The 14,193-nt window shown below is 43.2% G+C and overlaps 1 protein-coding gene across 1 annotated transcript in view; it reads right to left on the bottom strand.

Annotated features, from left to right (window-relative positions):
• Positions 1-2,727, bottom strand: part of LOC136560125 (ras GTPase-activating protein nGAP-like) — a 47,710-nt gene extending 44,983 nt beyond the window's left edge. The window contains exon 1 of the mRNA XM_066555792.1: positions 2,654-2,727. Within this exon, the coding sequence (XP_066411889.1) occupies positions 2,654-2,689 (36 nt within the window). The 5' untranslated portion in view covers positions 2,690-2,727. The remainder of the gene's footprint in view (positions 1-2,653) is intronic.
• Between the last annotated feature and the right edge of the window lie 11,466 nt (positions 2,728-14,193).

The following is a 14,193-nucleotide window of genomic DNA, read 5'->3' as shown; positions in this document are numbered from 1 at the left end:
TCCCTCACTGACCACCACCGCTGAAGAGACGACTTAAAAATGCATTGTCAAGGAAATGTTTGCTTAAAGGCAATTATGCTGTTATGAATCAAAATTCCAGATGCTAAAGCAATGCCAATTAGCAGTATTAAAAAAACAGATGCCTTGTTCTGAGTGAGTACCACTGCCTGTGCTTGAAAGGAAAAAACCTGCACAGAACATGCTGGAAGCCACTGTCCTATTGAGAAGACAGCTTTTAAATAGCTGCTCTGAGAGACAAACTTAAAAAGCTGTAAAAGCAACTTATTATGAAAGTCTCAGCATAATTTTCCATCAGGATGGAAGAAGGTTAAGCTGTCCCCTGCCTTAAGCTGCTTTCTGTTAGAAATCCAAGCAGTGAGTAGACAAGGTATGGCACAGGGTCAGGGCCAGGGGAAGAATCACTGAGACAGCACTATGCTGCAGCTGCCTGTAGCCCTCCAAAGCCTGGAAAAACAAAAAAGCAAGTTCTTTTACTATTAATCTCCTTTATATGCAGAATAAATCCCTGTCAACTAGGGACAACCTCACAGACACAAATTTGAAGCCATCTTTTGCATCCTTCACTTGCAGCTCTTCTCAGATCAGTGATCCAAGACTGAGACTTTCATGAGGTGCACAAGTCACCTTTCCTCCTTCTGAGAGCTGGGAAATTCTTATTATCAGTCAAAGGCAGGAACATGATTCCTCCCCATCTTCTCAGCCACCTATTAGGTGTGTGCCAATCTACCAAGTTAACAGTGGGTTTGGTTTCAGCAGTTTTGGCTTGAGCTCATCTGTATTGTTAAGAAAGCTGACTTCTAACTGCAGCTTGCTCTTTTAAACAGCTCACAAGGTGCCATGCTTTAAAACAGGGTGATCTCAGCCCCCATTTAGGAGTAACAGGCTATAAATGGGTTACTCAGAACAAAACCTCCAAAGCCAGAAGCCTTGTCCCCATGAGGAGGACAGGAGGGTGCATTATGCTCCTGGGTGTACAGGTGGTCAGGCAGACAAAGCAGCAGAATCCAGCTCCACGTGGCACAAATAGCTTCTAGCTCTCTGCTGGTTTGTGCCCAAGAAAAGCAGCCAGGTACTGCTTCCTGAGCCTATTTGCCAGAGTCCTAAAAGCACAACACACCACCAGGGGAAATGAGAAACATTCTGCAGGGTTCTTGTTTTGAAAGGGAACAGGAGCTAAGAAATATCAGAGAACTATTAGAGAAGAATTAGGGAGCCATTAAAACATTACTTAAGAGATAAGATCATCATTAAAAGGAATGGTACAAAAATGAGGAAAAAAGGAGGCGTGTAAAATAAACAATACACATAGTCATCAAACACTTCTGACACTTGTTAGACAAAGGCTACTACAAAGCACATATACATCTAAAGGATTGAGCTATTACTTATAGATGAAGGCAAAGAAAACAGAATTTCTGATAAATGAAGACATGGACAAGACTTTTTAAGGTTCTCAGAGTTCAGAAATCTTCCTGGAACTCTGTGAATCATGGACTCTATCAAAATCTCAGAACTTGACATAACAGAATATTCTGGTATCAACTTCACATACAACTAGATCAAGGCCCTTTTTTCCCCAAGTACCATCTAGAAAACAGATCTCTGAAGTGACAGAGAATCATTCACAGAACACAGAATAGCTCAGGTGGGAAAGCACCTCTGGAGATTGTCTAGTCCCTTCCAATCTGTATTATTCTATAACTCTGAAAAAAGCCCAAGTAAGTATACCCACTGCATTCACTGCTTCCTTGGTCCCTTTCTGCATTCCAATATATCATGAATTCACAGGTTGCTTTAAACACCATGTATTCTATACACTCTGACCAACCTTAATACTTGAAATATTTAAATAACTCTCATTAAATCTTTTGTCTGTTTTTTGAATTTTATTTTTAAAATGACATGATGCAGGATTTATTCTGAAGTACGAAGATTGCTTGCCAAAAGTAAAGGAGAGCATGAAAACATTCACAATATTCAAGTTAGATATTTTAAAACATGAACAAATATTGTTGAAAATTACTGGGCACCTCATTTTAACTTGATGATTTGTCCTGAGTCTAATAATAGAAATGCCTTTGTGCTCCTGGACACACTGACCATAGACTGCCCAAGCAAAACCCAGGCTGTAGCTGAACAACTCTCATGCAGACTCACAGCCAACCAAACTCAGGACAAACCCCAAAGAGCTAAAGAGGAATTAACACACCTGCAGAAATTTCATCGGCTTCTGAATAAACTATAAAGCATTTCAATTTTCTATGTACTTCACTGGCAAGAGGGAAAAATAACCAACCTAAAGGAACTTGTTTCCTAGTCAGGATTGAATATGGAATGCAATCCCTGGAGGCGACTTCAAAAGTATTTATATAGGTCGCTGCCTACATTAACACTGATGTTTCTCTATCTGCAACTTTACATCAAGGCAATGAAAAGGAGCAAGTTCGGGATACATCAGGAATCTTACTGATAATACATGACACTTGATAGCAAAACCTCTTGGTCAACTGGCAATATTAACCAAATATTCCTCTGCCCCCAGGCTCCCCCAGCCTGGCTGTACCCTTGATATTTGAATGTCCTCCTCCCATCCAATGAGACAAATGCCCCTGAGCAGGGAAGGCACACTTACTGGTACTCTGAAAGGAGAAGTGTTCGGGACATCCATGGAGTTGGTTTTCTCAGAGGTGCTGGTCCCCGAGATGCTCCGTCTGCGAGGAGATCTCTCTGCTGGGACCTCTGAGGAAGAGAAGGAGAAGGTGGTGAATGGGTGCCCGGGGGTGGGGAATAGTCAGGCTTTGTGCTCTCTAGGACAGGAGCCTCAGGAAAGTTTTGAGTGCATTACTGAACTGCTGAATGAACTCACCCCTATTTACCTGTATCTCACTTACTTAGTAACCTACAATGGCATTTTCACTGGCAGATTCAAGGTTGTGAATCTGATTTGACCATAGAAGATTAAAATAAAAAGTGCTGGTAAAGATCAATACCTGGACATACTTAATATTCCGTTACTGTTTGAGAGACAGTATTCAGAGAACTTAAATCTATTTTGTTTTAGATGGAATTTTTTTATGTAAGCAGTGCAGTAATTAAGAGAAAACTCCAACCAAGACCCAGGGAAGCTCAGTTTTAGTCCCAGCTGAATGCAATTCAGCAAAGGTCAAAGTTCGGTCGCGTATGATCCCACTACTTGCTCAAAGCATGCAACCAGCAGAAGACTTATAAGTGCCTGGTAATATGACATATATATCTCTGCAGATAAAAAAAAAATAGGTCAACTTCTCCTTGTTCTGGCAGTATGACCTTACTAAGACACGACTTTGGCATCTTAAATCCATGCAGACCGATCTGATGAGCACAAATATTCATAAAAGCTGCACTAGTCTTTGACTAGTACAAATACTGGAATAACAGCATAACAAAGTACACACAGCATTAAAAACCTCTGCACAAACACACATCTATGCATTTTTATATAGAGCTAGATATGCATATGTATGCATACAGATACCTTTATCACAAGTGCTGCCCATCTCCAGCTCAATTGCCAGACTTTAAGAAATCCAGCTTCACAAAACACCCCCCGACTCGGGGAGGGAAAAAATCACTTCCTAGCAGAAAGTCCATTGTTATCTTCTGAACCTTAAAGAGCAGGAGCAAGCCGTGACTCCGGGCAGGGACATTGTGACTCCTGCCGTTCTCCTCTCAAGAAGAGCCAGATGCTGCTTCAAGTTCCATTGCCGGCCCCGGGGATCCGTGACTCGCCCCGGAGGGATCGCGGGTGCCTCCGATCGCCCTCCCTGCCTCCCTCCCTGGCGGGGAGCAGCGAGCGGAGCAGCAGCAGCAGCGCCCAGGACTGGCTGCAGCTCCTCAATCAATCGCTCCGGCTGCACATCCTCATTAGTTACTTTCAGGCTATTAACAGACGCCCAACTGCCGGCTTCCCTCCGCTGCCGAAATTTTCCCTGAGCATCCTGATCCGCGGCAGCGAAAAGCAAGGTTTATGGGGAGAGACAGCCAGCTGGTGCCACGAGAGCGGCGTTTTCCTCCAAAGAGCCGGGGGAAATAAAGGAGAGAAGCCTTCTTCAGGGATAGCATTACTTGTGATGCCTTTGCACGCCGGATTTTGATTTCAGCAGAGTTATGATACGTCTCTCCCATGGATGCTCGGAGACTGACAAAATGGAGCACAGAGGAGGAGAGGCGAAGGAATCCGGACCCTGCAGTATTAGTGTCTCACTCGGCAGATATTTATCTTTTAACAAAAGCAAACTGCTGACACGGAGCCCCTCGGTGTTGGGGAAAGGAGTGACAAGAGGGGGAGCAGCCTGGGGACCGGGCAGAGCCCAGCACACACAGGTGTGGTGCTCCACCGAGGCACAGCCGGCTGAGGGGGCGATGCCTGAGCCCTGCCCGCACCCACCGAGCCCATCCCGGCCCGCCAGAGCCAGCGGGAGCAGCAAGGGACAGATGCCCTGTGGGGAGAGCCCTCCTCCTCCTCCTCCTCCTCCTCCTCCGGAGCAGCACCGGCTCTGCTACAGCATCACCTGCTCCAGAGCTGCAGGGTGAGTCCCCATCAGGGCATCCTTGGAGAACAAAGCACTTGGAGCAGGGCCAGTCCAGCCCAAGGTTTTTGAGTCCGTCAGTCCCAGCAGCTCAGGAGCCTTTGCAGTGCTGGCAGTTTTACCTGACAGTGCACTTTCCTATCACCAGCTGCCTCCCTGGCCTAGGTGAAGGGAAACTTTATTTTCTGCAGCACCTGTAAGTACTGCTCTGCCCAGAGCTGTGCTAGGTAGGACACAAAGAATTGTCTCTGCCATTCCCATGTCCATGTAACAAAGGCAAACGGGATTGATGTGTTACTCCATTGGAACAGGGCTAGAGTGAGCACCTTTGATCTCACTCTGCCTAGGAAGCAGTAACGTAAGAGGTTTGGCTTCCTCCGCTCCTCACGAGCAGGAAATCACATCAAAGCTGCCCCGGTAATTTAAAACACTCTGTTAACTTTGCTGAGTCATAAATGGAAACACCAGCACTAATTCCCCACTATTTTCCACAACACGTTCTGCAGGAGGGGCAGTTTGGGGAAGAGCTTAACTTTAAACTGAATGGAGTTGAAAAGCTGCCACAAGGAATGTGCCTGGCTCCCCCACCTTCCCTCTCCTCCCCAACATCCCCCCAGCAGCAATCCAACTTTTCTGCAAATAAAATGTTGGCATTTCATCAGGAAAATGAATTTCTTCTTTTCTCACACCATCACAGAAGTGTACCAAATGAAGAAGGGAAAATGAAATATTCACTAGGTGCCTGCAGTGAACTAAAAATAAAAACTACCTTTCCCTCTCTTCTCCTTCTAAATAACAAGAACAAATAGACACACTTAGTCCCTAGGACTCACATACGGCAAAATTGTCGGGATATATTAACTGGAAATCAAAAGCTGAAGCAACTTGCTATGACACCTGTAGAACAGCATTTTTGCTGAGTCTTGAGAAAGAAATCTATACTGTCACCACCAGGCAAAAAATTGAGACAGTTCCCTCCCCTGCTCCACTAGTAATGCTTGAGGGTACTCTTGCATAATCTTCACCTGCTGCAAAAATCAATGCACCTCTCATCAGCTTAGTATTAAATTACAAGTGCTTTCTGCGTTGCTCACTCTCAGGGACCAAGGCTACAGATAGATCACATTGTTTATCCATCAAAACAACCTGAAAGCATTTTTAACCGGTCTGTTTCTGGGAAGAAAAGGGAAAAAAAAAAGGCAAAAGGGAAGAAAACCCACCTGACAGCTCCTCCCCATTTCAACCTTCAACAAAAAATTGTAGAATCTTACAATGGTTTGGGATTGAACAGGCCCTAAAGATCATCCAGGCAGGGACACTTTCCACTATACCATCAAACAAATGAGTTGTAAACATCCCAATGGGTCACTTTTATCACCTGGTATCTTGGTGATACCAGTAATACTTATGGAAGTAAGTATTTATCCAAATAACTATTTACACACCACATAGCAACAGTCAGTTCCTAATTAGTTGAGCCAATTACTCTGCAGTGGCAGATGCCTCTGAGGAGGGAACTGCCCAAGGATACAATGCAGGTAGGTCTCTTCTCCCATCCTGTTGAGCCACTCTCTACCCACAGCAACACCAAAGCTTGTTCTGTAGGCCAGGAGGAAGGTTTGTGTAAGCCAGGTGCCACTTACTACATGGAGCAGTGGTGAGGGTTGCCCTCCTTTGAAGGGAACCCTCTCTGCCGCAGTGGTGTACCCTCAGTGCCCTCTGGTCACAACAGAGCTCTGGGGGCTCACCTAAATGTCCTACTGCTGGGTGCTGTGGCCACTTGAAACATTTGCTGTGGTGGAAATTTGTATTTTCCCTGTGAAGAGCTTTTTCTCCAGGTGGGAGAAGCAGACGCTAAACAAACCTCCCAGCTTTGTGGGACAGCCACACCAGGTAGGAATTATTTGCAGATATAGAAGGAAGAACAAGAAGAGGAAGAAGTGTCTCAACAACATTTTTCTGATGGGGATTACCTAGTGAAATATGAAGCTTCATATAAAAGTAAATAAAAATGTTAATGTTTCATCTTGCAATAAGCATTCTATCTCATTTTGCTCACTTGGGGAGAATTCAGACTTGGGCCCACTCCACAGATTATCATAAAAATTTCATTAAATGCCTGTACAAGAAACCTAAGGTAAAAGCAAACTCAAAGCCCCCTAATCTGTTTTAAGTCCTGAAGTCCAAGTTTGTATTCTGACTAAAATACATTATGCAAATTCTCCAAGATATAACTTAAAGGAAAAAATGGAAATTTATAGAGATAGCTTTTCCACATTTATCAAGGTAACCAGATGGGGAAAATAATCACAAGAAGATACATCAGAGTGAATGCAACCAAGTTTCAGGACACTGAAATGCACAAAAGCTGCCAAGCCTGGAAAAGGAAACACAAAGGGAACCCTGCAAAGCTCACTGGCTGTAGAACTCCAGCATCAAACAACTGCTAGATACAAACTATGATCAAAAACTCTCCCAGTCCATCAGCAGGGGTTTGAAAAGAAGTTACTGTGCTTTACTAGGAATTGAATCAATCAGATAAATCTTGGAAGATGATCCAGGTAACCATAAAAGATTTTCAATTTACAGACAGGCAATTCTGTTGGTGTTAGACAGTTGCATTGTGCTGGCATATAAAAAAGGTGTAATTGAATTAGTGCCCAGTATGGAAGGTGCATAGAAAGCAACCTAAATTATACAAAAAGTAACTTAAAAGATTCTTAAGTCATTGATTCCTAAACGACTTTACAGTCTGAAAGACAAGACCTAACATGTGAAGCAGAGGAATCCTAGAGGAGGCTGGAAGAAAGGGCACAGATATCACAGGAGAGAATAATTTAGGGGTTTCAAGTATAAACTCCCACAATTTCTTTTCCCTGAAAGTTTGGAGGAAACTGTACATGGCATTGAGTGAGTGCAACATCAGCTGTGCTTACACTGATGCATTCACTTTAAAGCAGAACAAATCCTCCAGCTCTGCAAGTCAGAAATGAAGCAGATGCACATCCCTAAACTGCTCAACACATCCTCTGCCTGGCTGTACAAAATTTGGGATAGTTGCTCCTTTTTGACCTCCCCATGAAGCAGCCTCTAAAACCTCCCTTAATGGTTGACTCCACACACAGCCAAACAAATTGCCTGGACAACAGCGCCAACACAAAAGCAGAGACAAGGAGCTGCTGCCCATGACCTGGAGATGCTGATGTCCTCGTTAGTTGCTAATGGTCTTGGACTGCCCCTGCTAATTCAAATTACCTTGTGTTTGCTGCAGAGATTGCACACAGACAATTAACACGGATCAGCTGAGGAATGGTAACTTGTTCCTGCAGCCTAATTTGTTTAGAGGCTTATGACTTAAACACACATTAGTATGATATCAATATTTATTGTCCTCATTATTAAACAACAGCCTTGAGCCACAGCTTTCCAAACCAATCTTTTTACTGTCTGTAACAGGGCTGTGAATAGAGGCATTCTCTAAAAAGCAATCCTTTGGGACAGCCTCACTGGCTCCTGAACACACCAAAGCTCAACAGCTCCTGCCTGCTCCTCTCCATGGCCCAGAAAGCTGCTCCAAGCCTCAGCACTTCTTGCTCTGTGGCAGGATTTTGTCTCTGAGCAGTAGGAATTATTGTTACGACACAGGAAAAGACACAATGTACTGCAGACATCCAAGAGGTGCCACTGAACTCTAAACGTGGTCCCAGAGTTAAGACACCACTTGGGAATTTTTATTCTAAATGCATCTGCACATTTCTCCTAAGAAGAAAAACTTTGAGCAGTCTCCCCTGATTTATCTTGCTACCATCACACAGTTCAGAAGTCAGGCAAGCTGACAGAAATGAGAGGAAGTGGACTGAGCCCAGTGATCAGCTTGTCAAACGGCACAAAGAAAACCAGAGCAGTAAATAACATTGTTTAGTCCAGTTTAGTTCATTGGCTGCAGGGCACATGCCCATTTATTTACAAGGTACCCCTTGCCCAGTGTGTTTGTAACTATTTCAAACAGGCTGTAACCAAGTTTAATTAAAACTGCACACCACTTAAAAGCTCTTAAAAAGAAATAAGGTCAGGTAACTGAAAGACCCAAGAAATTAAGCACAAAAGTGGTAAAGTTTCCCAGTAAAGTGTTAAAACCCCAAAAATGCATTTTGTACCCTACCGTACCAAGGAATGAGAGAAGGCTTTTCTCATCTTCCGTGCTGCTATCCAGCCATTCAGCCACATGCCCAGGGGAAAGCAGACTTATTCTCCAGCCAGAAAACTTTTCCATACAGAACACAGTAAGGGAACGAAGCAGGGTAGGAAGGATGGGGAGAAGCTGATGGTCTTGGGATTCCAGCACTCCAGTTAGAGCCTACACTGGCAAACATGGGAGTGTGATCCTGCCCTGTTCTCTCAACCCTACCTCTGCCACGGCAGGCATGGGTGGGAGCAGCAACTGGGACTTGGACTTGTCCCTTTGTGTCAGGTTTCAGTCCAAGCAGGAACAGAGAGAAGGCAAAAGAGGGAAGCAGGGGACACCGAGGTCTCAAAATCCAGAAGAGGCAGCAGGTTATGACAGAATCAACTTAAGTAAAAAGTAGAAACACATCAGTGCTGAAGAAGCTCAAATAAGTCAGCACAATAGCTCATCAGCTAAGTGCAATGTAGCCCTACCACTCCTCACAGTGTTGGCTTTGTTTGAAGGCTCAGGTATTGTGCTTTATGCTAGGAAGAAAAAAAAAAACCACAACCCAGCAAGCTCAGAGGCAATTTAAATCCCCTCCCCTCTACTAACGAGCCTGCATTCCCCTGTTTACAAGCCCCTTCCTGCTCCAGCTATTATCCCAGCATCCCAGCCTTCCTTGCAATGAATTTGTTCATGCAATGGCAGGTTGATCAATGTGTGAATAGGAAGCTCCCACCCCTCCCTCTCCCCTCCTCCTGCATGGCGGCGGCATTGATCGGCAATAATGGAATCTGCTGCTGGCTGCCAACAGCAGCACGGACAGGGAACTGCTCCTCTTCCTCAGCACCAGGACAGGGGGAATCCCTCCTCTTCCTCAGCACCGAGCACAGCCACAGCCCTGCTGGATTCAGCCCCCACTGCCACAGACACAGGTAAGGACACAGCAGCAATCTTGGGGGCTCAAAGAAGCCAGCAGCACTGATGGGTGTTATTTATCTAAAAAAATTAAAACCAAGCCATCAGCACTGATAGGTGGTTATTTATCTAAAAAAAATTAAAACCAAGCCAGCAGCACCAATGGGTGGTTATTTATCTAAAAAAAACCCAACCAAACAAAACAAGCTAAATGGGAAATAACTCTGCCCTGCACGGACAACGAGCTTGCTCTGCAGTGAAGCCTCGTTGCTGTGGCTTTATGAAGGGTCACATTTAATCGTGCAGGATTTACAGTGTAAGATTTATTCCACACAAAAGAGCGTTTTGCAGGTTTACACATGCACGAGCAGTGACGAATCCTGGTAAGTGAGGGACTCCTGGGCCCCACAAATCAAAATTGCCTTTGTCCTCAGGGGATGGGGCTGATGCTCTGATCAAACTGCACTCTTTAAAGAGACAGCTGCCTTTTGCTCACCAGTTTCTGAACCTGTCTTTATTTTAAATAATTCATACACTTGCCAGTCCCTATTACAAATAAGGATATTTGCTGACCACTGACTAAAACCCAAGCTACACCAAAAAGCCATTAGATCAGCAAAGCAAAAAATGAGATACCAACCAACAAATGAATTGAAAAAAAAAAAAAGAGAGCTATCAAGTCCCAGCAGGGAGGAAAATTCCAATTACTAAGACAAACTGTAGCAAGTATTGTTTGTGCAGGACAGATATTTTCATAAAACACCTGCCAAGCAGGGCAGATGCTCTACAGAATTCCCAGTTAATGAGGGAACATGGGACAGGCAGCTCAGGAGCCAGGTACCCCAGCAGCATGCCAGACTGAGCAGAGCTGTCCTCCTGTTCCTGCTGAACAAGTGCATCTGTATCCCATGGCTGGGATGGAAACCCAGAAACATTCCCTACATCATATAAAATCCTGTGATAGATAGATAGATAGATTTTCCACCCATGCTAAATGAGCTGATTTATTATTTTTTAAATTAACTGTTCCAACAAATTTCCCTCTGTGTGTGGGAGGATCACATTTTGTCCACCTTCCACAAGTAAAACCTTTTCTTTAAGACTGTGCAAACTGATGATGTAAATCTACTTGCAATGAGAATGGAATTAAATAACTTTTAGAGAAAGGATTAGATAGTTATTTTGGCCTATCTTGTTGGTCATATGAAATGAAAATTTCAACTCCTTTCTTTTAGTTCCCTAATCGAATACTGTACTCACAATCACCTGGGTGTCTTCCCATTAAAAACTTGCAATATTAACTACCATCTCTATAAATAAAAGGTTCTAGAGAAAACAGAGTTATGAGTATTGATTTCCCATGAACACTCACCAATTTTGTATCCTTTCTAAGAGTACAAATCACATACAGATCCTGTTTTCCTCCCTAGCTGCCTCATCTTGAGTAATAATTTAGCTTTATTAATCCCTTCCAATATTTTAAAATGTTCATGATAGCAGGGAAAATATATTGCATATCAAATAAGAAACTGGCTTATTGGAGTATTTTAAAATATGGGAAGATAAAAAGAACTTTGTTAAAAATGTAGCTAGAACTGGCAAAGACTTCAGCCAGGAGGATGCAACTAGGAACTGAAAGGACAGTGAAGTTTTTGATAAGCAGATTTTCCTGGGAATTAACATTCCTGGGGAAACCCTACATAAATACATCCCTATTATTTATCACAGTAACATGCAGTGCAATGCAACAGTCACCTGCCTGCAAGGGACTGTCAGGAGGTGGAGACAGACATCAGAACAAAAGCAAGAATTAAAAAGTCCTTGTAAGAGAGTAAGTCATGAACACAGTCCCCCTAGAAGTCCTGGGAAATTGAAGTGATAGAAAAGATGTAGAAGAGACACCAGATCCATCTAACCTGACTTGAAACACCTTTAGAACCTCCCCCAGTGACCTCATCCATTCACTGAATTATCTCTGAACAAAGACCTGGTTCCAGAAAAAAGGACCCCCAGTTGTCAGCACCCTCACAAAGACACAAAGAGCCTGTCTGATCCCCTGTAAGCTGTTCCAATGGTTAACTCCACTCTGCTTAGCAAATTGCTCCTTAGTTCCAAGACTGAATTTATCAAGCCTCATCTCCCAGCCATGGGCTCTGGCTGAGGTTTGTGTGCTTTGACAGACCATTATCAAACACTGGGATCAGAAGTGTCCTCACTGCTTACATCCTTTGAATTCCTAGTTTCAAACAATCCCTTCAAATATATCTTCAGACTCCTCTGGAGCATTGATTTTGATTTTTAAACCTTTGCTGTGCAAGAAAGCCAGAGACACAGCTCCACAGCTGCAGGAGGTGCTGCTCACAGCAGAACTTTTATTGGGAATAGCTTCTTCAATTTGTCTTAAAGGAGATCTTGTGCTCTAAAGCTTTCCAAAAACCATAAAAAATGTCTTGTCCAAATTTTCCAGGACAGCCAGATTGTAAGATAAAATGCAAATCAGCATGAGAAGACTATTCAAAACATGACTAACTTATTTTCATGCTGTGGGACCTACCTACACTGGGAGTTTGTTGAACCAATGCAAATCGAGATACAAATGGCTCTATTGACCAGAGCAGAAGTATGGAAAATATGAAAATATAGAGAGGTGGGAAGCAAAGTAGTAATTTAAAAAAATACCAAAACAAAATACTAATCAAAAAGCAGGGACAAGAAGCAGTTAATATCCATTTGAGAGACTGCTTTCCAAAATTAGCACCAGTAGCTGTACAGAGTAGCAGGTGAGAACATGAGAAAACCTGTTCAAATTGTTTGGGTTTATCTCCCTCACCCCTGAGTTCTAAAAGCAGATAAATTCTCAAGCCTGGAAATTAAACCAAGCCCTTCTGCTTTGGAGCATCTTGCAAAAACCAATAATTTAAAACTTTTCTACATCCCTCCCTGGTAATTCCAGTGGCATTACAGCCACTGACTGAACTCTGCAGTTGTCACAAATGTCACTGTCCTGAAGTTATGAGTCTGAAACCTGTGAAGCTAAGCAGCTTTGCCATCCTGTGAATTTAAAAATTAGCTTTCTTGATCAGTGAAACTACCCAGAACCATGAGTCTCAGAGTTTTCTACAGGAATTTTTAGTAAATGAGAATTCATAATATATGCAAATAATAGAGCAAAGATGACTTGTGATGCAGATGCTTTGTAAGCACATAGTCAGTGTGGGATTATAAATCATAATGTATTAATGTTCTCTGCATGAGGCATTTTCAAGGGGAGGAAAAATGGGTCTTACATGCACTAGGGACAGGTGCTGACAGACTGACTGATGGATATTGCTTTAGGCAGGAGATGATGTCCTCACAGCAATATATGTTAGATATTGTACACCCAAACCATTCTTAATAAAATGTCTTACAGATAATTTAGGAGGGAATAAGAAACAATGAGTGTTTGTTTCTCCAACCCCTGGAACAATGTCATGTGTCAGGCAAAACTACTCACCTTCATACCTGCCCATCAGGAAATAACAGGAGTTATCTGAGCACTTTGCCCCACAAAAATGCAAAGCAGTACTAACTTTCCAGTCCTATTCTCAGTGCCACAGCATGGAATAAGCAGCTGGCTTGAAAATAAGTTTCCCAGACAGCTAAAAATGTCAATTCTATATGCACAAGGCTCCGTTTCCTTCATTAAATCATTTTAAGTGCCTATCTATAATGAAAGTAATTTTGCTTTGAGGAGCAGCATTGCAATATAACAGCCTCCTAACCAAGCTGTGATCTAGTTCAACAGGATCCCAGTGGACAAGGCTGAGTAACTCAATCTGTATTAGGAAATCATGATGGGAGTATTCACAGTTATTTTGGAACATGGGTAACTTTTTTGGCTTAAGCTACCTGAGCAAAAGCAGTGTGTAGTGAGTGCTGTGACAGGATCCTGTGAACGAGCTACCAGCAGAATAACTCTGTTGCAGTGTAAATCAATAGCAGATTTATGTCAGACATGACAAGATGTGGGCAGCCCCAATGGAGCATGGCAAAGCACACAGAAAGCCCTTTTTAATCAGAAAAAAATAATAAATATGGATGGACACTCAAGCCTCTCTTCAAGCCAGTTCATTTATTGTGGAAAGCGAAACCCTGCTGATGAAGTGCCAGCCCACACATACACATTATATCCCAGTGTTTTATCCTTTCAGATTGCTTAATGAAGTGATTTTAGCACAGTCACTGATCTCTACACTTACTCTCAACAGCTCTTAGCCAGCTGCAGATGACAACCTCTGCACACTGATGTAATATTGTCACTTAGCTGGGTAATTGTTCTCCTCCCTTCCAGAGTGAGCACCACCAGCCCTCCCAGCCCAGCTGGGATCAGAGACTTTAACCAGTGGTTACTCAGGAGGGGGGCAGAAAAAAAGAATTTCCTAAATAACAATTTCTGGAGCACAGAGGAATCCAGGGGCAGTGAAAGCTGTGCCTGCTGACAGCCTGGAAAGATAAATAGGGACAGAAAGGCTCAAA

This window comes from Molothrus aeneus, chromosome 9 (genome assembly GCF_037042795.1).
Source record: "Molothrus aeneus isolate 106 chromosome 9, BPBGC_Maene_1.0, whole genome shotgun sequence".
NCBI classification, from domain to species: domain Eukaryota; kingdom Metazoa; phylum Chordata; class Aves; order Passeriformes; family Icteridae; genus Molothrus; species Molothrus aeneus.
Note: the sequence above shows the minus strand (reverse complement) of the source record. Positions and strands in the feature narration are given on the sequence as shown.